This window comes from Procambarus clarkii, chromosome 91, assembly GCF_040958095.1.
Source record: "Procambarus clarkii isolate CNS0578487 chromosome 91, FALCON_Pclarkii_2.0, whole genome shotgun sequence".
NCBI lineage: Eukaryota > Metazoa > Arthropoda > Malacostraca > Decapoda > Cambaridae > Procambarus > Procambarus clarkii.
This window is the reverse complement of record NC_091240.1, coordinates 2622111-2648033: the sequence shown is the minus strand read 5'-3', so window position 1 is coordinate 2648033 and position 25923 is coordinate 2622111. Positions and strand designations below refer to the sequence as shown.

The following is a 25923-nucleotide window of genomic DNA, read 5'->3' as shown; positions in this document are numbered from 1 at the left end:
AGAAACCGACTACCTGAAGTGTGCTAAGTCGGCTGACACTTACAGCCTCATCCACCGGCTGACACCTGAACCATCCTCCAGTAAGAAGTCGTGGTACAGTTACGAGAAGGTGAGCCCCGATCAAGCTGGTTCACAACTGTACTGCAAGTATTGTAGACTCTATGGACATACCATAGACAAGTGTGGTAAGTCTCAATACAAGGGAACCACTGACCAACAACGACCCAAACCAACTCCTCCTAAGTCCGGTAAGCCTGTGATGAATGTTGGTGTTGATGTTAATGATCTTTCTCTTTTCAGTAACCACCTGTATACTGGAACTGTCTCTGCCAACGGTTCAAATCCGGAGGGACGTTTCAAATTGAAGATCTTGAGGGACACAGCGGCTCTACAATCAATCATCTTGAAGTCGGCTGTGCCCAACATAGTCTACACCGGGGAAACGGTCTTCATCACTGACCTCACTGCTACTACTCCATACCCTCTCGCCAGAGTCCACCTGGATTGTCCCTACGTGAACGGGGAAGTCCAAGTCGCCGTCAGGGAAAAGCCTTTTCCCATGCCTGGAGTGCAACTTCTCCTAGGCAACGACTTGGCAGAAGACCTACAACCGACCAACCTGATCGTCATGAACAAACCCCAGGTGTGTAACTCTGTGCCAATAAATCCTATTCTCGAGTATGTTCCAGCAGAGGTTCAAGAGAGTGATGAAGTTTCTCCTCCGGTTCTCGTGACCACCCGTGCACAAGCCGCACGTCCACAGCCAGCTGACTCTACTGCCACCGCTGTCCCTCAAGACCCTCAGAAACTACCCCCGCATCTGACCAAGTTGGAGTTCCGTAAGTTGCAGAGGGAAGATCTTACTTTAACACCATTGTTTTTCCAGGCTGAGACTCAACCCGACAGTATTCCTGGGTTCTTCCTAGAGAACGACTTGCTCTACCGCAGATATAGACCCAGTAAACTGAAGGAGGAGGACGATTGGGCCAACACCGAACAACTTGTGATTCCCACCAGCCTGCGGCCCACTATTCTACACCTGGCCCACGGAGCATTCTCCCACTACGGCTTCAACAAGACTTACCATGGGATTCGTCAAGACTACTACTGGCCAGGTATGGTAAACAACGTCAAACAGTACGTAAAACAGTGTCATACATGTCAGATGGCAGGCAAACCGAACGTCTCCATTCCCAGAGCACCACTGATTCCCATACAGGTGCCTGCGGAACCTTTCCACAGACTCATAATAGACTGTGTTGGTCCTTTACCTCGGACCAGTTCAGGTAACGCCTACATCCTAACCATCCTGTGTCCTACCACCAGATTTCCCATAGCAGTTCCAGTGAAGAACATCACGGCTGCTACGGTTATCAAACATCTACTGAAGATCTTCACTCAATACGGATTTCCCAGGGAGATTCAAAGTGACTGTGGCACCAACTTCACCAGTGATCTCTTCAAAAGAACACTGGAGGAGTTCAACATCAAACAGGTATTGTCCAGCCCCTATCATCCTGCTTCACAGGGTTCTCTTGAACGTAGTCATCAGACCATCAAAGCACTCTTGAAAAAGTTTTGTAGTGAAACCTCAAAGGATTGGGATAAGCAGATTGACCTAATAATGTGTATTTTCAGAAGTCTCCCCAATGAGTCCCTAGGAGTATCTCCTTATGAGATGCTCTACGGCCGTAAGTGCCGTACTCCCCTTAAGGCTTTCAAAGACTCTCTCAGAGATGCCACCTTCAGTGAGCATCAGAATGTGCCCCAGTTTCTTCAAAACCTTCAGCACATTCTAGAGAGAGTCCACCGCTTTGCCCATGATAATCTATTGAAAGCCCAGGTGAGAATGAAGACTCATTACGACCAGACCAGCAAAGTAAGAAAATTCAAGCCGGGAGACTTCGTCCTTGCTTATTTCCCTATCCCAGGTTCACCTTTACAAAACAGATTTTCAGGACCCTACTGCGTCAAAGAGTGCAGAAGCAACAACACATATGTCATAGACTCCAGATAGGCGGCGGAAGACCCAGCTGTGCCACGTCAACCTCCTGAAGCAATATAATGGTACTCCTCCCACTGTCTTGATTAATTGTTCTACCTTCACAGAACCCTACATCCACAGTGAGACCATCCCGGCTTCTTCTCCCGAAAGCACTGACAAGGAGTCGGCGCTTTCTAATTCCAAAATCCTTAATGATCTTCCCAAATGCTTTCAGGATAATACTCGTGCTCCTATGCCCTCTTCTAATTCCACTCTCACCTCGTCAGATAAGCCCTTCATCCTCCATGTCGACGCCAATGGTACCGACGTGGGTGGTGTCGTGATGCAGCAACGAGGCGAGAAGAATACACCTGTCAGCGACTACTGCTACAAGGATCTACGGAACAATTGGCAAGGAGCTACTCTTCCTCATCCTGAAGCTTCAGCACTTCACTCCCCACCTGAAAAGTGCTCGGTCCACCATCAATACGGACCACACCACCCTACACCTCCTGCAGCACGCCCACTTCTCATCCCAACATCTTCTACTATGGGCTTGCTAACTGCAGAAATTCAACCTGGAGACACGCTATACCAAGAGTCTGACAACATCTTAGCCCATGATCTCTCCAGAGTTTATGAAATAGAAGCAACTCCATCCATTACTCCACCACATAACGACGTACTTCTTCCAGAACCGCAGGCTTCGGGGGAGAGTTGTGACGATAATCTCCTTCAAGAGATTGAGCCTGCTCTTCCCTTCATAATTACGTCTTCACAACTATATAAAAGACTATGGAAGAAATGTCCAACAACGACAACAAACACCAGCAAGGCTTGCCAGGGTGAGCAGAAACGTATGCAACCAGCCACCTGTTCGAACTCCAACCACCAAACTACCCGTTGATCGCTAAGACTCCGCTGATTGGTCGCCGGTCTGGCTGCACCTGCCTCGCCCCCCCCCAATACTACCTGATGTCTGGGGTCGCCCCAACATCAGTCCTCAGAATGTTCCGTGCTTTCGTAGCCAGCACACCTCCCAGCTAGACTCTAGAGTGTACTGAGAGAGGTGGTGGCTTTAAGCCAATATTCCAGCACCTCCCACTTACTGTTGTATTGCACTTCTTGTTATTTTGCCTTAACGTAACTTTTCATTGTGTCATTTAAGTATTCTTATTATTTTGATTCATTGATTTTATTATACATATTTGTTTGTGCATTATTTTCATGTTTTGATTTATTTAACGTAATTAAAATTTCATTGTTAAAGTTTTACTTGTGTTTTGTGTGTCTTCTCCTTACCTTACCACAGACGAAGTTCCAGTTTTTCTATTTTTTTTTTATAACTATGTGACGAGGCCATACCCCTAGCCTTAAACAGCCGAACACCAACGCGTTACCGTCACAATATATATATATATATATACTTGATTTCACCGGAGATTACTTGGGAGTTCGTAATTATTAACTACTAAGGAGCACGTCAAGAAAATTAATTGTTTATTAATATATTAATATTGTATTTCATTTTGGAGGGGGGGGGGCAAGGGGCGGGGGGAGGGGGGGGTTCGAAGATTAGTTTTATATATGATATATTAGTTTTTATATTGCTTACAGCCCTCCGCAGCTTCAAATACAGCCATTCACAGCTTCAATCAGAGTGTAAGCGTACATGCATACATATGTGCGCACGTTGTGTGTGTTCTCACTTATGTGCGCCTGCAGGATCGAGCTCTGGCTCTTGGACCCCGCTTTACTAGCCGTTGGTTGTCTAATGCAATGACTCTTGGCCTATATCCCTATCATACCTGCTTTTAAAGCAATGAATGGAGTTAGCCTCTACAGTGTATTCCTGTAGGTCATTCCATTTATTCACTACTTGTGGGAAATTCAAGTATACCTGGGATATATGCAGCACTTGACCATTCTCCAGGATGCCACCCACAACAGTCGACTAACACACAGGTTCCTAATCACTGCTGGGTGAACAGAGGCAACGGGTGTAAGGAGAATTGCCCATATCTCTCTCCCCCTGTCTTCACTGTGTATATTCACCTAATTGTGCTTGCGGGGGTTGAGCTTTGGCTCTTTGGTCTCGCCTCTCAACTGTCAATCAACTGGTGTACAGATTCCTGAGCCTACTGGGCTCTATCATATCTACATTTGAAACTGTGTATGGAGTCAGCCTCCACCACATCGTGTGTGTGTGTGTGTGTGTGTGTGTGTGTGTGTGTGTCCACAGGAAGGCCAGCTTTATCACGTCTACGTGACAGAAAGCTCTTTCACTGTTGCTGTGCGGATGCTCTCTCTCTCTCTCTCCGCCATACCTCTTGTCCTCTTCTACTCTTTCTCTCCCTCCCTACTCTAATTTCGTACCCCAAACACCTTATCGAGTGTACTGTGTGTGCACCGTGCATCCTGTACCGTGCGTCCTGTACTGTGAAACCTGAACCTTTCACTCTGTACCGGGTCACCTGTACCGCGTCCTGCTGTACCGTTCACAGGTACGATGCAAGGTGCTGGGAGTGTAGAGGATACGACAAAGTCATCTGCCACCACCACCACCACCACCCCTGACGTCTGCGGCCCCTACATTAAGTCATACCTGCCGCTGCTGGTTCCTCCCTCTCCTGCCACGTCCGGCCCTATGGCTTTGGCCTCAGCCCGCTATCCGGCCCTCTGGCACTGGCTGTAGCCGACCATCAGGCCCTTTGGCTTGGCCTTAGCCCTCCATCTGGCCCTCTGGCACTGGCTGTAGCCGACCATCAGGCCCTTTGGCTTGGCCTTAGCCCTCCATCTGGCCCTCTGGCACTGGCCTTAGACCACCATCCGGCCATATGCAAGTCGCTACTAGAAAGACGAAGCCCATCTAAGACACATGGGAAATATGAGTAGCATAATAAAGCCCACATTGTTTGAGTTAGGAAAACACTATTTGTTATATATTGATTCTGTTCTTATAAGATTTTGCCACTACACCTGCAAGATAACGTAAATTTAGGGGGTTTAGTAATCTTCTTGTTCCGATATAGTGTTCACTTGAGACAGTTAAGCAAGTCCCAGCTGTGTCTGGGTACAAGTGACAGGATGAACAACCCAGCGGGTTTTCTTCCTATTGGGGAGTGTTGTACATGCTGCTATGGCGGTGTGGCCACTCACAGGACGAGTGACCAGTGAAAGTAGCAGGTTATGGGAGATGTTTCCTGAGTTTTATTTATGGTAATTCAACACCATCTGCAAATTGGGTATTTTAGAATTGGGTATAATTGATGAATCTGATTAAACCAGATGATTGAGAGACGACGACGTTTCGGTCCGTCCTGGACCTGTAACGATTAACTAATTCTCCACTAATCCGTGATTCACAGAGTCATACGATAATTAAGACCACAAAAGTCACCACCAGCCAACTTTGCAATACTGAATAATAATGAAGAAACTTTGTCATAAGTCATTATCAAGATAAAGTTTACAAGTCTCCATTGTTAAGTTCCCCAAGACGGTCCCTTCACGGGGTCAGGTTATCTTGAGATGATTTCGGGGCTTTAGTGTCCCCGCGGCCCGGTCCTCGACCAGGCCTCCACCCCCAGGAAGCAGCCCGTGACAGCTGACTAACACCCAGGTACCTATTTTACTGCTAGGTAACAAGAGGCATAGGGTGAAACAAACTCTGCCCATTGTTTCTCGCCACGCCTGGGATCGAACCCCGGGACCTTATTTCTAGACCGGTTCCCGTATATAATGACAATATTGCTCAGTAATCATCAGAGGTGTGGATGATACGGTGGAGGCAGCTGTTGATATGTTAGATCTTGCATATAATTGTAGTTACAATTGATGGTAAATTCTAAATTGACAAAAAGATACAAAATGTTATAATATATTAAATTCCTCGCTCCCTTCCTCTCTCTCTCTCTCTCTGTCTCTCTCTCTCTGTCTCTGTCTCTCTCTCTCTCTCTCTCTCTCTCTCTCTGTCTCTGTCTCTCTCTCTCTCTCTGTCTCTGTCTCTGTCTCTGTCTCTGTCTCTGTCTCTCTCTCTCTCTCTCTCTCTCTCTCTCTCTCTCTCTCTCTCTCTCTCTCTCTCTCTCTCTCTCTCTCTGAGTTGTGTTCAAGGCGACTGTTACGGTAGCGAGTGAGTCATCGGGTTGTCTGGTCTCCTCCTGCTCACTCTTAACTGTGATTTCACTGCATGGTGAGAGACCCTACGTCATCACTGGACTGTGACTCACTGTAGCACTGTCATGGCCAGGTGAATCCCAGTACATGACGCCTGTAACCCCCCCCATCACCAAAATACAATATACTGTTATTGTGTGACAACCTCAATAGGGTGGGTTGTCTGTAATGGGGAGGGGGTCATGTGTTCCTTGGCCAGAGTTCATTCAGCCTTTTACGAAACTGGTACATCTTTACTCAATTATAGCAGCTTTGTTTACAAGCTTCGCAACTTCACAACCCTGGTTATAATTGCTATAAACAACCTCATATACAGTGTTTCGGCGCTCACAAGCTCTTTAATAGACATTGCCGCCATGATTGATAACAGATGCAGCGGTTTCGTATATGTGGTTCTCTAAATGGTCCCCAAATCCAGGACCAGGGGCCAGATTCACGAAGCAGTTACGCAAGCACTTACGAACCTGTACATCTTTTCTCAATCTTTGGCGGCTTTGTTTACAATTATTAAACAGTTAATGAGCTCCGAAGCACCAGGAGGCTGTTTATAACAATAACAACAGTTGATTGGGAAGTTTTCATGCTTGTAAACTGTTTAATAAATGTAACCAAAGTCGTCAAAGATTGAGGAAAGATGTACGCGTTCGTAAGTACTTGCGTAACTGCTTCGTGAATCTGGCCCCAGGGTCGTAAGTACTTGCGTAACTGCTTCGTGACTCTGGGTACAGGACTTTCGCCTGTCCTTCAGGGATAGGGATAGAAGATCTGGTAGACACAGTTTAGTCAGGTATTGATGATAGACATCACACAGTTTAGTCAGGTATTGATGATAGACATCACACAGTTTAGTCAGGTATTGATGATAGACATCACACAGTTTAGTCAGGTATTGATGATAGACATCACACAGTTTAGTCAGGTATTGATGATAGACATCAGACAGTTTAGTCAGGTATTGATGATAGACATCACACAGTTTAGTCAGGTATTGATGATAGACATCACACAGTTTAGTCAGGTATTGATGATAGACATCAGACAGTTTAGTCAGGTACTGAACACTTAACAAGCCATCACCTCCTCCCCTTGTGCTGAGCTAACAACCATTAGCGACTAGGAAACATGGCACATGCCACAAATAAGATAACCAAGATAATTAAGATAACAAACCCACAAGGGCCGTGACGAAGGTTCGAACCTACGTCCGAGAGGATCCCAGACGCTGCCTTAATTTGTTCATCTGATGCAAATTGTGATTTCTGCGTGTAAATTAAGATAATAATTGATAATTAAGTCAAATTAATTGTAGGGTACATTCAAATAGGAGAGAAAAGGCTTGAAAATGAGTTTATTCTCCCATCTTGCGAGTTTCCAAAGTGTTACGAGGTGTTTTATATAATAATAATAACTTTGGCTAATGAAAGTTCTCGTAATACTCCCAGCTCTTAAGCTGTTTAAGCTTAGTATGTAAGCTAGTATGCTACTAGCCTGTTACCTAGCAGTGAAATAGGTACCTGGGTGTTAGTCAGCTGTCACGGGCTGCTTCCTGGGGGTGGAGGCCTGGTCGAGGACCGGGCCGCGGGGACACTAAAAAGCCCCGAAATCATCTCAAGATAACCTCAAGATAAGCTAGACATACTAATGTAATGCCGGGAGAGTACACCCATGACTCACCATGGGAACGTCCTGGTAAGATCAGCCTGTAACCTCAGATTCAGCTAGTTACCATGATCGTGGTAAGATAAACAGGTTTCGTCAGTGGGCATTTTAGTGCATGGTTTGGTTCTTCACGGAGTGCGACCAAGACTCAGGGTTGAGTGCAGACCTCAAGTGTGCTCACTCGGACAGTAGAGTGCTTATCCACCAATCAGATGCGAGAATGCCACTTATTGGCTGAAACACGTCAAGTGATATGCAAGATGCAATGAGGGGGGGGGGTTAGATTATCTTGAGATGATTTCGGGGCTTTCAGTGTCCCTGCGGCCCGGTCCTCGACCAGGCCTCCATCCCCAGGAAGCAGCCCGTGACAGCTGACTAACCAACCCGTCCTCTTAAAAATAACGTCACTTTTGGCTGGTATGCGCGATATGGCTAAATTTGGACGTAATTTGAAATGAAATCGACTCACAAAAGTGACGTTCTGTTCCGTTTTCTATTTGAGTCGTCCGGCGTACGCGCAGAGGTTATGAGAGGACACTTTAAATTAACGTTTTTCATAACGTTTTGAAACTTTATGAGAATTTCCTGCCCACCTAACCTATCAGAGGACCCTTAACTTACTGTTGTTGAAAAAAAAATTCCAAATTTATTGTCATATTTTTTTCATTTTCAAATTACGTCCAAATTCGGCCATACGGACAAACGGCCAAAAGCGACGTTCTTTTTAAGAGGACAGGTTGCAACGTGAAAGAAACTCTGCCCGTTGTTTCTCGGCGGCGCCTGGGATCGAACCCAGGACCACAGGATCACAAGTCCAGCGTGCTGTCCGCTCGGCCGACCGGCTCCCTACACTACACTGTCCCTAGTCCGACCGGGGGACTACAAGAAGTAACTATATACAAGATTCTATAACCAAAGTGACGTCAGACATCAATCAAGCGCCAGTCTTGTACGCCTCTAAACAATTAATCAATATACGTGAAGCCTAATATCAACCTCAGTACACAAATATAGTTGTTTAAATGAAATCAAGACTTTGCAGTCTGTCATGCAGGTGGTGGTGTGCGTTATCTTGAGGTTATCTTGAGTTGATTTCGGGGCTTTAGTGTCCCCGCGGCCCGGTCCTTGACCAGGCCTCCACCCCCAGGAAGCAGCCCGTGACAGCTGACTAACACCCAGGTACCTATTTACTGCTAGGTAACAGGGGCTTTCAGGGTGAAAGAAACTTTGCCCATTTGTTTCTGCCTCGTGCGGGAATCGAACCCGCGCCACAGAATTACGAGTCCTCCCATGACTCCCATGCTGAGTCGAATTGCGAGTGAACTGTTGCATGGCAATAGTGTGTAGTTTTTACGGAATGGCGAAGCAAGAGAATAAGCTGGTCTGAGAGAGAGACAATTGTTAGAGGTTGCTATCCTGTGCATCAACCCATATATGGAAAGTTTCGCTATCATATTTACTGTCAAAGACGGTGAGATAACAGGGGAGCCTAACCGAGCAGTGGCTGCAGGTGTCAGGATGACGCCATTGTGAACTGGGACGAGAGTAGGCAAGATAACACACGTTTTTAAACGCAATATACGTTGTCCCAGGGTTGTGACAATGTTGTCCCAGGGTTGTGACAATGTTGTCCCAGGGTTGTGGCAATGTTGTCACATGGTTGTGACAATGTTGTCCCAGGGTTGTGGCAATGTTGTCACATGGTTGTGACAACGTTGTCAAAAGGTTGTGACAATGTTACATGAAAGTAAAAGTCTCAAAAATAACATTGTGTGACAAGGAGTATCATAGACGAGGCTCTTAATTTAACACTAATAAGGCCAACTCAGTTTTTTCCCGATCGAGCAGCTCCCAGAGGCACTCAGACAGCCGAATTGTTTATCAGTTGTGTTATCTCTTCTCTCTCCTCCATGATAACGTGACCCAGATTGGCATAGATTGTAACAACTGAAGAAACTATCACTAATTTTATTATTTTCCAGATGATTTGATGTAATCATCTTGGGAGGAATTGACAGTCCATCTGCTTGTACTGATCGGTATGTCAACGACCTCGCTTCTTGTAGGGTCGTTGTTCGATCCCCGATGGTACAAGTTGTTGGGCACCTAGCTTGAGGTTATCTTGAGATGATTTCGGGGCTTAGTGTCCCCGCGGCCCGGTCCTCGACCAAGCCTCCAGGAAGCAGCCCGTAGCAGCCGTCTAACTCCCAGGTACCTATTTACTGCTAGGTAACAGGGGCATCAGGGTGAAAGAAACATTTTGCCCATTTGTCTCCGCCTCCACCGGGGATCGAACCCGGAACCTCAGGACTACGAATCCGAAGCGCTGTCCACCCAGCTGTCAGGCGGAGAGCAACTCCGCAGCTTCCCTAAATCATCTTGGAGAATCTCATATTCCTCATCTGTCTCAACTCTTCTCATTGATTCTGCATCGTATGTCCGTGTACTCACCTAGTTGTGCTGCGTGGATTGATCTCCGGCTCTTTGGTCCTGCCTCTCAACTGTCAATCAACTGGTGTACAGATTCCTGAGAAGTATCGAGTTCCCGGCTTCACGCTAGGGAAACAGAGGTATTAGGTGAAATGAAATATGCCTAACCATTTCTGGCAAATTTACAAACATAAATTTACAGCGTGTAAATGAAATATATGAACGGTATACTGATTCAGAAGATGATCAGTGATATCTTAAAAAAATTTAGGCCTACCTGTATTCAGTCACGTGATTGTGGAACCACCTCTATCTCGTAGCTTACGTGGTGATGTCCTATAGGCCTATTTTATCTCGCATGTGACGTTGAATTAGGCCTACAGCTTCCTTCTCCCCCCCTACACGTCCGTGGCTTGTGTCACGTAGTCCCCCCCTCCATCCCCCCCCCCCCTCCATCCCCCCCATCCGTTCTCCACTACACTACCACTTTATCTTCCTCAGTTCTCTGTAATTAACACATTGTTTACAAAGGTGTTACAAAAGTGTAATTGAGATTGGGAGATATAGCAGTATGCTGGTCTTATGTATCTTCATTCATCTCTATCTCTCTCTCACACAACAACAGCGAGGCTAATACAATATAGTTTTGTTCACCAGAGAACAGAATGAACATCAATTGTCCTAGCAGCACACACAGAAGAACAACGTTCATGGCTAGCAATTAGTTCTTCTCTCGTGTGTGTGTGTGTGTGTGTGTGTGTGTGTGTGTGTGTGTGTGTGTGTGTGTGTGTGTGTGTGTGTGTGTGTGTGTGTGTGTGTGTGTGATGAAAGCTTGTATGGGCTGTTGATATATTCAAGATATCAATGAAGGTTTTGGTATTGCTTGAAATAGGTTGGGTAGGTCCATGATTTTTAGGCCTGGGGTCCGTGGAGCCAATAGGCCTACTGAAGAGTTCCTTTGTTTACAGCCTGTGCTCTAGGTCGTTAATGTGGGGTGGGGAACCTGTTCTCTCTCTCTCTCTCTCTCTCTCTCTCTCTCTCTCTCTCTCTCTCTCTCTCTCTCTCTCTCTCTCTCTCTCTCTCTCTCTCTCGGGGGCTTTCCTTGCTCTCTTTCTCCTCTCTCACCCCACCCACCTCCACCCTCAGCCCCACCCCACCCACCACCACCCTCAGCCCCACCCCACCCACCACCACCCTCAGCCCCACCCCACCCACCCACTCAGTCCCCAACTAATATATTCTTCTCTCAACCTCCCTCCCTTCCCTCCCTCCCTTCCCTCCATCCCTTCCCTCTTACCTTTCTTCCACCTCATACCTCCCTCCCTCCCCCACCTCATGCCCAACCCCCTCACACACCAACCTCATAACACCCCCACCCCCACCCACCCCCCAGTTGCATCATAACCAACCAATCAGCTGTTGCAAACATTGGCAACCCCGCTATATTGATCCACCTGTTGCCACATCTACTTCCGTCCTCTCTCACCTCTCTCTCTCTCTCTCGGCAACGCCGCATTCACCTGACCCCAATCCGTCCTAAGACAACATGTATTGACAGGTTCACAGAGGATATATATACAACCTTTCACAATGTATTTTTAAGATTGGATAACGTTATGAGATGGATTTGTTAGGATACAGCGGCTGGATAATGTTGGTGTAGGGGTTCAAGGGACGCAGCGTTGCCAGTACTGGAACAACAAAGAACTGGAAGCAGGGTTGCAAATGGTTGAGGAGGGGGGGGGGGGGTGTTGCTGGGCGGAAACAAGAGGTTTAACCTTGGACCACTGTGGGCGTGTGGGCGTGTGGGGGTGTGGGCTTCTGGGGATAGGGGGGTGGGGTTGTGGGCATGAGGAGGGGAGGGTGGGGGGAGTGTTAGGTTGTGGGGGGGGGGGGTCCACATAAGTATGTGTTAGAGGGGGGGAACGCACCTGCTATAACTCCCCCTCCTCCTCCCCCTCAACCCTCGTGGGGGGTACATATAACCCCCCCCCCCTCTCACAGAGACGTGTTGGGGGTTAGGAAGGTCGAGGTGAATGTCCAGCAGTGGGAGAGCACTTTAGTCAGAAGCCATGATGGCTCGTAAGTGTAACTTGAGCCTTCACTAGGTGTAGTGTTGCCGAGATAACTGTGAACATGTTGTACCGGCGTCTGGCACTCTCAACTAAGCGCAACACACCACCACCGTCCTTGTGGTGTGTTGAACCACGTCGGAAATACACAAGAATGGAGCTTATCACTTCTCATGCATCTATTTCCTAATTAACAGAGAGTTCACCTTCCTTCTGGTAAAATTACTGGCAGGAAAGTTATTTCAACCCGGTTATTTCTTGTACTTTACAGAGAACACGAAATTGGATTTGTATAATAAAGGTAATTAATGAGCACTTATCAACCTGATTAGAAACCTGAAACAATGAATGATTCCAACTACAATATGTCAAACATTGCAATACCTTTTTTTTCAATATATTCAACAAACACTCCAGGTGTTCCTTCAGGCCATTGACCCCCGTCTTGGGGCACAACAGCAACATTCAAATAGTTAAGATTTTCGTCTTGAAATGTATATTATGAAGCTGCTTTGATGAGTGATTAATACACTTGACAACGTCTTTAACAAAGTCCTTGACAACGTCTTTAACAAAGTCCTTGACAACGTCTTTGACAACAGAGTAAAGGTCTCTGAGGGTTGAGTCCCAGCACGTGTGTACTGCTGTCAAGTGCCAGGTGTTCATGATGAACAGTGCCAGGTGTTCATGATGAACAGTGCCAGGTGTTCATGATGAAGAGTGCCAGGTGTTCATGATGAACAGAGCCAGGTGTTCACAAGCAACAGTGCCATACTTGGCTCTGAATGGCACCGGATGTGTCGTGCCACAAAAGACTAGATTTGTTTTCCACAAATATTGTCTTCAAAATATATATATTAGAGCAACTCTTTTTTTTAGACTTTATCAGCATAAGCTTTAGAAAAGAAACTATTTGACTGACAAATTTGCTTTCCATCTCATATACCGCACGCTTGAATGCTACAGTATCATTAACAAACCACTAAATGAACGAGTGACTTGTTAAGAAGTTCTGTCTGACGGTGTTTCCTCAACTCCGACTGACTTTCACGAAAGGACCACACTGATGTGAAGCCCTTTGCTAAAAAACAAAAAACAAAAAAATAGATGCATCATGTACAGAAAACCTAGTAGACTTTCGCGCCGTAACTCACACGAGGAAGTTCCTCAACGCTGCTTGTGTCTAATCAGTTTCATGGAGGTGAAACTCCACCTTTGTTGTTGTTTCTAATCAGTTTCATTTCCGTGACTTGCTGGAACGAAGCAGAAACACCTGCTGTCTCACTCACAGGTGTAGAAAAGTCAGTTCCAGTCGTGTTTGGTGTTGTTTTAGATTCAGCTACTGGGAACCAAAAGTTGCAAGTAGCACGGGCTATGGTGAGCCCGTAGTGGACTTACCTGGCACAGGAGCGGGGCAAGTAGCACGGGCTATGGTGAGCCCGTAGTGGACTTACCTGGCACAGGAGCGGGGCTGTGTCACGTAAAACCTGGATTGTACTTGGATAGGGTTCTGGGAGTTCTTCTACTCCCCAAGCCTGGCCTGGGACAGGCTTAAATTGTGAGAGCTTTGTCCAACAGGCTGTTGCTTGGAGTGACCCACATACCCACTCCTGCTCGGTTGGTCAGGCACTTCTTGAAGAAAACAATCCAGCTTTTTCATCTGTTCTGGCAATATTTCTTATATTTGCCGGGAGGATAATGAACAACTGTGGACCTCTGATGTTCACACAGTGTTCTCTGACTGTGTCTATGACACCTCTACTCTTCACTGACATCTCCTTCCATACCTGTATCGTTCACTCCAGTATGGTGTTATTTTACTGTGCAAATTTGGTACCTGGCCCCCCTTATATTTACCATGTATATATTATTTGATACCTCTCTCGTCTCCTTTCTGGAGAATACATTTTGAGAGCTTTGAGACGATCGCAATAATTACGATGCCTTATCGTGTCTAAACGAGCAGTATATGTTCTCTATATCCCCTCTATTTCAGTGTCTCTCCTGCTCTGAAGGAGGAAGTGAGCATTGAGCAGTACTCAAGACGGGACAGCACAACCTACTTGAACAGTTTGAGCGTTGTGATAAGATCCCTAGACATGATGATTCTCATAATTCATCTAATAATTGTCCTAGCTGAGGCTCTGGTTGCTTGGTTATGTTCCTTAAACGTTAGGTTAGGTTAGGTTAGGTTAGGTTAGGTTAGGTTAGGTTAGGTTAGGTCGTCATTACTACCAGAAATTCTAAATGTTGCTTTCCTACAATGGGCAGATTTTATTGTGTTTTGTACCTTGCGCTTTGTGCAAGGTCTTCATTTTTGCCGTACCTGAGTACCTGGAATTTATCACTGCTAAACATCATGGTATTTTCTGCTGCCCAGTCGAAAACTTTATTAATATCAGCTTGTAGTTTTCAATGTCTTCAACGGTAGTAATTTTCATGATGACTTTTTTTTTTGCGTCATCTGCAAAAGATGATACGAAGCTGTGACTTGTATTTTTGTATAACCGGGAAGTATTAGGGTTACATATACACCTAGAGGTCTACCTCACTTCTCGGTGTATGTAAACCTGAGTTGACTTTTGTCCTAGACAATGTTCGGGGTTGAAGTATACTTGGTGGTTGGTCAGTAAAGACTTGTGAAGCCATAGTAAACTCTCCAGGCCTTAAGCCCCAACACGGAACCATGAGGTTGTTTCCAGGTGGGTCTGGGGCCGAGGCTTCCATCACCCGGAGGTGGGTCTGGGGGCCGAGGCTTCCACCACCCGGAGGTGGGTCTGGGGCCGAGGCTTCCACTACCCGGAGGTGGGTCTGGGGCCGAGGCTTCCACTACCCGGAGGTGGGTCTGGGGCCGAGGCTTCCACTACCCGGAGGTGGGTCTGGGGGGCTAGACCAGACGTGGGAGTGGGGGAGGGTGGGGAGGACGGATGGGAGGGGTGGGCAGGGCGGATAGGAGAGGGGGGGGAGACGGATAGGAGTTGAAGGGGCACGAATAGGAGAGGAGGTGAAGGGGGAGGAATGTAAGACGCCAGCTTTGAACAAAATAATGTGAAGCACATAAAATGAACATTTTTGCTGAACAAATATGAACAAGCGGGCTCTGAAGATCTTAGGGGTTCGCAACCTCTCTCCTAACCTAACTAGGCCAATAATTCATCAGTGCTGCCTCACTCAAACATAACTCAACTGATCTTAAATAATACCTTAAAGTAATTCATCAAATATACCAACATTTCGATAGTGATATGAATTCCCGCGAAGACACGGCCCAACCACTTAACCTGGACGGTACAGCGAAGACCTCGCGTCTTGCTGGGTCGGCGTTCAATCCCCGAAGGTCCAAATGCAACATCGTTACACCTCTGTCAAAAAAGGGACAAAAATCTACCAATCCGGGGATTCGAGCCTCACCAATGAGGCCTAGACGAACGACTCGTCCCCCCCCCCAAAAAAAAAAATCGATTTGCCAATCCATAAAAATACAACCATTTGGCCTAATCAGAAACATACACACCCAATCATCCCACCTAACCTATTTAGTCCTATGCATCTTTAACGGCTCGGCTCATACCGTAAAAAAAGTGACGTGTTGAGTGGGAGGACAGGTTTATGTATATACTTATATTTAATATGACTTAATCTGCCATCAGAAAACAGTAGCAGTTTGTGCAGGTTATGTGAGAGTCTGTCAGTCATTCCCATGACACATTATATATATATATATATATATATATATATATATATATATATATATATATATATATATATATATATATATATATATATATATAAGAGCCTGTAGATGTGTATTCGTGTGTACATACATGCGTGTGTGTGCAGTGTGGACGTGCATGTATGTGCGTGCATACAGATGTGTGAGTGTTCAGGTGTACACATGTGTACTGGCGTACACGTATCATCTTTTTCTGTCATTTATTTTCTACCTGGCGGTCGTTAGGTGGATGCTGGTTGCCATGGCGACCAGGTGAGATGAGAGAGGAGGAGGAGGGGGGGGGAGGAGGAGGAAGAGGGGGGGAGGAGGATGAGGGGGAGGAGGTCAGGTAAGCACAGCTTCAATTAAGCATAAATCATCGCTTTAATTGCAGGTATGTGAGCGGTCGCCATGGCAACGCTATCCGAGAACCACGGGAGTAAACTCCTAGAACCACGGGAGTAAACTCCTAGAACCACGAGAGTAAACACCTAGAACCACGGGAGTAAACTCCTAGAACCACGGGAGTAAACTCCTAGAACCACGGGAGTAAACTCCTAGAACTACGAGAGTAAACTCCTAGAACCACGGGAGTAAACTCCTAGAACTAAGGAGTAAACTCCTAGAACCACTGGAGTAAACTCCTAGAACCACTGGAGTAAACCCCTAGAACCACGGGAGTAAACTACTAGAACTACGGGAGTAAACTCCTAGAACTATGGGAGTAAACTCCTAGAACCACGGGAGTAAACTCCTAGAACCACGGGAGTAAACTCCTATAACCACGGGAGTAAACTCCTAGAACCACGGGAGTAAACTCTTAGAACCACGGGAGTAAACTCTTAGAACCACGGGAGTAAACTCCTAGAACCACGGGAGTAAACTCCTAGAACCACGGGAGTAAACTCCTAGAACCACGAGAGTAAACTCTTAGAACCACGGGAGTAAACTCCTAGAACCACGGGAGTAAACTCTTAGAACCACGGGAGTAAACTCCTAGAACTAAGGAGTAAACTCCTAGAACCACTGGAGTAAACCCCTAGAACCACGGGAGTAAACTACTAGAACCACGGGAGTAAACTCCTAGAACTACGGGAGTAAACTCCTAGAACCACGGGAGTAAACTCCTATAACCACGGGAGTAAACTTCTAGAACTACGGGAGTAAACTCATAGAACCACGGGAGTAAACTCATAAAACCACGGGAGTAAACTCCTAGAACCACGGGAGTAAACTCTTAGAACCACGGGAGTAAACTCCTAGAACCACGGGAGTAAACTCCTAGAACCACGGGAGTAAACTCCTAGAACCACGAGAGTAAACTCCTAGAACCACGGGAGTAACCTCCTAGAACCACGGGAGTAAACACCTAGAACCACGGGAGTAAACTCCTAGAACCACGGGAGTAAACTCTTAGAACCACGGGAGTACACTCCTAGAACCACGGGAGTAAACTCCTAGAACCACGGGAGTAAACTCCTAGAACCACGGGAGTAAACTCCTAGAACCACGGGAGTAAACTCTTAGAACCACGGGAGTAAACTCTTAGAACCACGGGAGTAAACTCCTAGAACCACGGGAGTAAACTCCTAGAACCACGGGAGTAAACTCCTAGAACTACGGGAGTAAACGCCTAGAACCACGGGAGTAAACTCCTAGAACTACGGGAGTAAACTCCTAGAACCACGGGAGTAAACTCGTTGCTATACTAATGGTCAGGTCCTTATAGTCCTCTGGCAACAGTTTAACAGTCATACTGTGAAGGTTCCCGGCGGTGACACATCTGTCTGTCTACGCCCCTCTCCTGTCTACCTCTGTCTCTATTTACCTATCTATTTATCTATCTCTATCTGTCTCTTCCTTGACCCCCCCCCCTTCCTCGCCCCTCTACCCCATTCCCTTGGATCCTCCCCCTTTCTTCCTCTTCTTTTATTTTCATTCAAAACTCCACGGAAATCGGATGACACACTTCACGTTTGACTACATGAAAATGGCCCGGGAGTCCTTATATTTGTTAATATATCTGACTTATGCCTACCCTGACCAGCCTATGACCGTCCCCGACCCCAGGCCATTCCCCCCTGCAAATTTGGGTGAGACTGGCCTCAAGCGTCTGGTCTCCAACCTTGGACAACTTCTAATTCAAAATTACTTTTGTAGGATACTAAATGGGGGTTACCCGGCGGTGCCCGGGTTCCCCTCAAGCTGACTCTCTCAGCAGCACTTAGAGGAGAGAGTGATGATACACTCTTGGGTCAAATATGAATTGTCTTATGGCGTGGGTAGAGTTCCTTGACTTCCCTCTCACTGACCGCCCTTTCTCCCCCCCCCACCATCCCACTCTCCCTCCCCCCCCCAACTCTCTTAACCTCTCCCCCTTCCCCTGGGGGAGAGACCTGTGGATACCCCCACGAAGAGAGAAAGAGAGAGAGAGAGAGAAAGAGAGAGAGAGAGAGAGAGAAAGAAAGAGAGAGAGAGAGAGAGAGAGAGAGAGAGAGAGAGAGAGAGAGAGAGAGAGAGAGAGAGAGAGAGAGAGAGAGAGAGAGAGAGAGAGAGAGAGGTCGCTTCAGGCCTTCAGGGTTCCAGGAAGTCAGGACTGTGGACGGCGCCTTGCAACCTTCCTTGTTTCGTTCCTGAAGTGAACAGGCAAAATGCTATCAGGACTCGAGGGCAATGAGCACTTTGGTGCACTTCTGTTTGTGCAACCAAGGTCAATGGCGTAGGGCGGGGGTGGGGGGGTAGGGGTTATCCCTGAGCAGATGTTAATCTTATAAGCAAGAAGTCTGGTACTTCTTGATGCTAGACTTCTATTTCAATCATCTACTTCATCTCATTCCTGAAGGCTATGTCAAAGACTGCACTCTTATTTTTTACATGGAAGGGAAGAAATGTCAACTATTACAAGACTCCTCAATCACAAACTTTCATCAATTTCTACCTGAAGAAGGAGATGGCAGGTCACATTCGGGAGCTGAGCAAACACACGTAATGATGATAACTAATCTACATATTGACAGTCAGACAGGTTTGTAAACGGGTGGCAAAAACCTTTGAGTTCAGAGATGAAACTGACAGATTTGGATTGAAGTTTGACTCTATGACAATGAAGAACCACGTGCTTAACCTAGCCCAAAAGGCAGCCAGGAAAGTTACAGTCCTTAGGCTGTAGACAGGTTTGAACAGGACAGGACAGGTTCTCGCACCTTGACAGCAGGAGCTGTCAAGATTATATGAAGCACAAGTTTGCTTCCATCTTGAATATGCCACTTATGGATCGCCTGCAATCCATCATTCATCAGAAATTTTGAACAAAGTGGAAAACCATGCAAAAAGACTCATCACTAGACTTGATCAAGTCTGGTGGGAACGGTCTGAACATCGGAGCCTGCAACACCGTCGTTACGTTGTTGGTCTTACTGGTTGATACCTGGTTGATGGGGTTCTGGGAGTTCTTCTACTCCCCAAGCCCGGCCCGAGGCCAGGCTCGACTTGTGAGAGTTTGGTCCACCAGGCTGTTGCTTGGAGCGGCCCGCAGGCCCACATACCCACCACAGCCCGGTTGGTCCGGCACTCCTTGGAGGAATAAATCTAGTTTCCTCTTGAAAATGTCCACGGTTGTTCCGGCAATATTTCTTATGCTTGCTGGGAGGACGTTGAACAACCGCGGACCTCTGATGTTTATACAGTGTTCTCTGATTGTGCCTATGGCACCTCTGCTCTTCATTGGTTCTATTCTACATTTTCTTCCATGTCGTTCACTCCAGTACGTTGTTATTTTACTGTGTAGATTTGGTACTTGGCCCTCAAGTTCTCAACCATCAACAGTCTCATGCTGCAACTGCCCTTTCTCAAGAACATCACTCTATCACCAATCATTCACTCTCAGGCTGACTCGCATCTGAAACATATTCGCTCAACAAGTTGATACACGGAAGATCAGGTCAACCGAACACCTGAAGGCTCTGGCACACAGCTAGCTACTCGCGTGAGGTATGAGAGAGATAATATCGCCTCAAACGTTTTCAGAGTCGTGATGCCTCACCATCTTCTGCTGTATCATCATCATTATAGCCATAATGGTGAGAGGTGTTAACATCAGACTACAGCACCAAGCCATCAGGGTGTGGAACACCATCGTCATGTCAGAACACCCTGTGTTAGATAGAGTACTCCAGGATGAGACGTCCCGCTCCGTCTCATATTATAAAGACGTCTCATCATTATTAATAATAAGTAAATAAATAAATAAATAATAATCAAGCAGAACAACATGTGTGAAAACATCATACGTGAATGCATCGGGAGTCCCAAATTTGAGGTGAAATTTTCAATATAATCATTATTTTTTAAGTCTTAACTGTTTGGACGTGATTTTGTTTCATATTACTGTATATTATATAGGAGAAGAAAATATCAAAGTATTCAGTGAGGATCCAGAAGGTCTTCTCTGAGTATTCCTTATTTTCTTCTCCGAGGCTATGGGTCCCTACACTTGCACCAGAGGTGGTACCCCTTTTAGGTATATATATATATATATATATATATATATATATATATATATATATATATATATATATATATATATATATATATATATATATATATATATGTCGTACCTAATAGCCAGAACGCACTTCTCAGCCTACTATTCAAGGCCCGATTTGCCTAATAAGCCAAGTTTTCACGAATTAATGTTTTTTCGTCTACCTAACCTACCTAACCTAACCTAACCTAGCTTTTTTTGGCTACTTAACCTAACCTTACCTATAAATATAGGTTAGGGTAGGTTAGGTAGGGTTGGTTAGGTTCGGTCATATATCTACGTTAATTTTACCTCCAATAAAAAAAATTGGCCTCATATATAGAGAAAAGGGTTGCTTTATCATTTCATAAGAAAAAAATTATAGTAAATATATTAATTCAGGAAAACTTGGCTTATTAGGCAAATCGGGCCTTGAATAGTAGGCTGAGAAGTGAGTTCTGGCTACTAGGTACGACATTATATATATATATATATATATATATATATATATATATATATATATATATATATATATATATATATATATATATATATATATGTCGTACCTAGTAGCCAGAACTCACTTCTCAGCCTACTATTCAAGGCCAGATTTGCCTAGTAAGCCAAGTTTTCCTGAATTAATATATTTACTATAATTTTTTTCTTATGAAATGATAAAGCAACCCTTTTCTCTATGTATGAGGTCAATTTTATTTTATTGGAGTTAAAATTAACGTAGATATATGACCGAACCTAACCAACCCTACCTAACCTAACCTAACCTATATGTATAGGTAAGGTTAGGTTAGGTAGCCAAAAAAAGCTAGGTTAGGTTAGGTTAGGTAGGTTAGGTAGACGAAAAAACATTAATTCATGAAAACTTGGCTTATTAGGCAAATCGGGCCTTGAATAGTAGGCTGAGAAGTGCGTTCTGGCTATTAGGTACGACATATATATATATATATATATATATATATATATATATATATGTCGTACCTAGTAGCCAGAACTCACTTCTCAGCCTACTATTCAAGGCCTGATTTGCCTAATAAGCCAAGTTTTCCTGAATTAATATATTTACTATAATTTTTTTCTTATGGAATGGGAAAGCAACCCTTTTCTCTATGTATGAGGTCAATTTTTTTTTATTGGAGTTAAAATTAACGTAGATATATGACCGAACCTAACCAACCCTACCTAACCTAACCTAACCTATATTTATAGGTAAGGTTAGGTTAGGTAGCCAAAAAAAGCTAGGTTAGGTTAGGTTAGGTAGGTTAGGTAGACGAAAAAACATTAATTCATGAAAACTTGGCTTATTAGGCAAATCGGGCCTTGAATAGTAGGCTGAGAAGTGCGTTCTGGCTATTAGGTACGACATATATATATATATATATATATATATATATATATATATATATATATATATATATATATATATATATATATGTCGTACCTAGTAGCCAGAACTCACTTCTCAGCCTACTATTCAAGGCCCGATTTGCCTAATAAGCCAAGTTTTCCTGAATTAATATATTTACTATAATTTTTTTCTTATGAAATGATAAAGCAACCCTTTTCTCTATGTATGAGGTCAATTTTTTTTTATTGGAGTTAAAATTAACGTAGATATATGACCGAACCTAACCAACCCTACCTAACCTAACCTAACCTATATTTATAGGTAAGGTTAGGTTAGGTAGCCAAAAAAAGCTAGGTTAGGTTAGGTTAGGTAGGTTAGGTAGACGAAAAAACATTAATTCATGAAAACTTGGCTTATTAGGCAAATCGGGCCTTGAATAGTAGGCTGAGAAGTGCGTTCTGGCTATTAGGTACGACATATATATATATATATATATATATATATATATATATATATATATATATATATATATATATATATATATATATATATATATATATATATGGCACAACTCTCCTAAACACAAGAGTCAAGTATACAACTTTAGAACACTTTCCCACCAGGAGACTCGAACCCTAGCCAGCACAGAAGCCTTCCAGCAACTGGCATAACAGGTACGCCTTAACCCTCTCCACCACCTGCTCAGACCCTTAAAAGAGATGGTAATTTTGGAGTATTTAAATACCACAAAGATCACCACCTCCCAAGAGCACTAAGCACCTCCTAAGACCCCTCACTTGCTCTAGTGCTCTTGGGAGGTGGTGATCTTTGTGGTATTTAAATACTCCGAAATTACCATCTCTTTTAAGGGTCTGAGCAGGTGGTGGAGAGGGTTAAGGCGTACCTGTTATGCCAGTTGCTGGAAGGCTTCTGTGCTGGCTAGGGTTCGAGTCTCCTGGTGGGAAAGTGTTCTAAAGTTGTATACTTGACTCTCGTGTTTAGGAGAGTTGTGCCTTAAGCATAGACACTGTGTCTTCCCATATTAACAGGGACTTGATGAAATTAACGTCTAAATGACCCCTCACTTGCTCTAGTGCTCTTGGGAGGTGGTGATCTTTGTGGTATTTAAATACTCCGAAATTGCCATCTCTTTTAAGGGTCTGAGCAGGTGGTGGAGAGGGTTAAGGCGTACCTGTTATGCCAGTTGCTGGAAGGCTTCTGTGCTGGCTAGGGTTCGAGTCTCCTGGTGGGAAAGTGTTCTAAAGTTGTATATATATATATATATATATATATATATATATATATATATATATATATATATATATATGTCTATATATATATATGTATGTATATAGGAGAGTTGTGCCTTAAGCAGAGACACTGTGTCTTCCCATATTAACAGGGACTTGATGAAATTAACGTCTAAATGACCCCTCACTTGCTCTGGTGCTCTTGGGAGGTGTTGATCTTTGGGGTATTTAAATACTCCGAAATTACCATCTCTTTTAAGGGTCTGAGCGGGTGGTGGAGAGGGTTAAGGCGTACCTGTTATGCCAGTTGCTGGAAGGCTTCTGTGCTGGCTAGGGTTCGAGTCTCCTGGTGGGAAAGTGTTCTAAAGTTATATATATATATATATATATATATATATATATATATATATATATATATATATATATATATATATATATATATATATATATATATATATATATATGTAAAGTACAAGACCTAACTAGACCAAACTAAACTATGTCATTTATAACCGTTGTTATTACAAACAACACCAAGACCTTCCGAGAATCCCGTCTATAACACGATGGTTCTCACACACGTACGGTCGTGCCAAGTGCGGCACGCGTACAGACGCGCCTCTTGCGTCACACACATTGATTCTTGCGTCATGTTTCCGTATAGAGACACGAACAGTTCCTCGTCGGTTTAACATTGCAAGAATTCAAAACGTATCGTAAGATAACTGGTCTGATAAGATAACATTTGGGAAAATGTTCCGTCAGATACCGCCAAGCGGATATAAAGATAGCGACCCCCCCCCCGCATCACCAACAGCGTGGCTCATAATCAAATAGTTCACGACCATACATGTTGCAACAGGTTCGAACCCTTGTCTGAAGCCCCACGCGGGTGTGTCACCCCCGCATATATATATATATATATATATATATATATATATATATATATATATATATATATATATATATATATACATATGTCGTACCTAGTAGCCAGAACTCACTTCTCAGCCTACTATTCAAGGCCCGATTTGCCTAATAAGCCAAGTTTTCCTGAATTAATATATTTACTATATTTTTTTTCTTATGAAATGATAAAGCAACCCTTTTCTCTATGTATGAGGTCAATTTTTTTTATTGGAGTTAAAATTAACGTAGATATATGACCGAACCTAACCAACCCTTCCTAACCTAACCTAACCTATATTTATCGGTAAGGTTAGGTTAGGTAGCCAAAAAAAGCTAGGTTAGGTTAGGTTAGGTAGGTTAGGTAGACGAAAAAACATTAATTCATGAAAACTTGGCTTATTAGGCAAATCGGGCCTTGAATAGTAGGCTGAGAAGTGCGTTCTGGCTATTAGGTACGACATATATATATATATATATATATATATATATATATATATATATATATATATATATATATATATATATATATATATGTCGTACCTAGTAGCCAGAACTCACTTTTTGGCCTACTATTCAAGGCCCGATTTGCCTAATAAGCCAAGTTTTCATGAATTAATTGTTTTTCGACTACCTAACCTACCAAACCTAACCTAACCTAACTTTTTCGGCTACCTAACCAAACCTAACCTATAAAGATAGGTTAGGTTAGGTTAGGTAGGGTTGGTTAGGTTCGGTCATATATCTACGTTAATTTTAACTCCAATAAAAAAAATTGACCTCATACATAATGAAATGGGTAGCTTTATCATTTCATAAGAAAAAAATTTGAAAAAATGTATTAATTCAGGAAAACTTGGCTTATTAAGCAAATCGGGCCTTGAATAGTAGGCCAAAAAGTGAGTTCTGGCTACTAGGTACGACATATATATATATATATATATATATATATATATATATATATATATATATATATATGTCGTACCTAGTAGCCAGAACGCATTTCTCGGCCTACTATGCAAGGCCCGATTTGCCTAATAAGCCAAGTTTTCCTGAATTAATATATTTTCTCTAATTTTTTTCTTATGAAATGATAAAGCTACCCATTTCATTACGTATGAGGTCAATTTTTTTTTATTGGAGTTAAAATTAACGTAGATATATGATCGAACCTAATCAACTCTACCTAACCCAACCTAACCTATCTTTATAGGTTAGGTTCAGTTAGGTAGCCAAAAAAGTTAGGTTAAGTTAGGTTAGGTAGGTTACGTAGTCGAAAAACAATTAATTCATGAAAACTTTGCTTATTAGGCAAATCGGGCCTTGCATAGTAGGCCGAGAAGTGCGTTCTGGCTACTAGGTACGACATATATATATATATATATATATATAAAGACACTCTCTTCCCCCCCCCCCCCCCCGGTTATCTTTGTAATATAGTTAAAAATTCCTCAAGTCTTAGGAGTTATCATGAAGTTCAATACGATCAACCTATAGTTATTACTCTTAACTCAAGTTCTACTACAATGTATCTATTAATATTGCTTTATCTATTAGATTAGGGGATCTATACTTTTCAATGCAATCTCGTCCCAGACTTTAGCATATCCACCCCTATTTCTCATCCTCTCCCTTTCCTACCTCTCTTGCCCCACCCCTCCTCTTTTTACCTCTCTGCCTCTCCCTCCTTTGTTTCTCCTCGTCTGTGCCTAAGCTTCGTGTTCCTCTTTATGTCTCCCCCCCCACCTCCGTACTTTTCCAGAGCAGAGTAGCGACAATGGCTCTTCCAGGACAGTTCCTGGAAGGCTTTCACCAGCATAAAAATACACGGCGTCCCCTGGAAAGAGCG

The 25923-nt window shown here is 44.0% G+C and overlaps 1 protein-coding gene across 1 annotated transcript in view; it reads left to right on the top strand.

The window, feature by feature from the left end:
• Window positions 1–16476, top strand: part of LOC138359512 (uncharacterized PE-PGRS family protein PE_PGRS20-like) — a 33610-nt gene extending 17134 nt beyond the window's left edge. The window contains exons 2-3 of the mRNA XM_069318849.1: window positions 14318–14476; window positions 16428–16476. Coding sequence (XP_069174950.1) covers window positions 14318–14476; window positions 16428–16476 — 208 coding nt within the window. The remainder of the gene's footprint in view (window positions 1–14317; window positions 14477–16427) is intronic.
• The last annotated feature ends 9447 nt before the right edge of the window (window positions 16477–25923 follow it).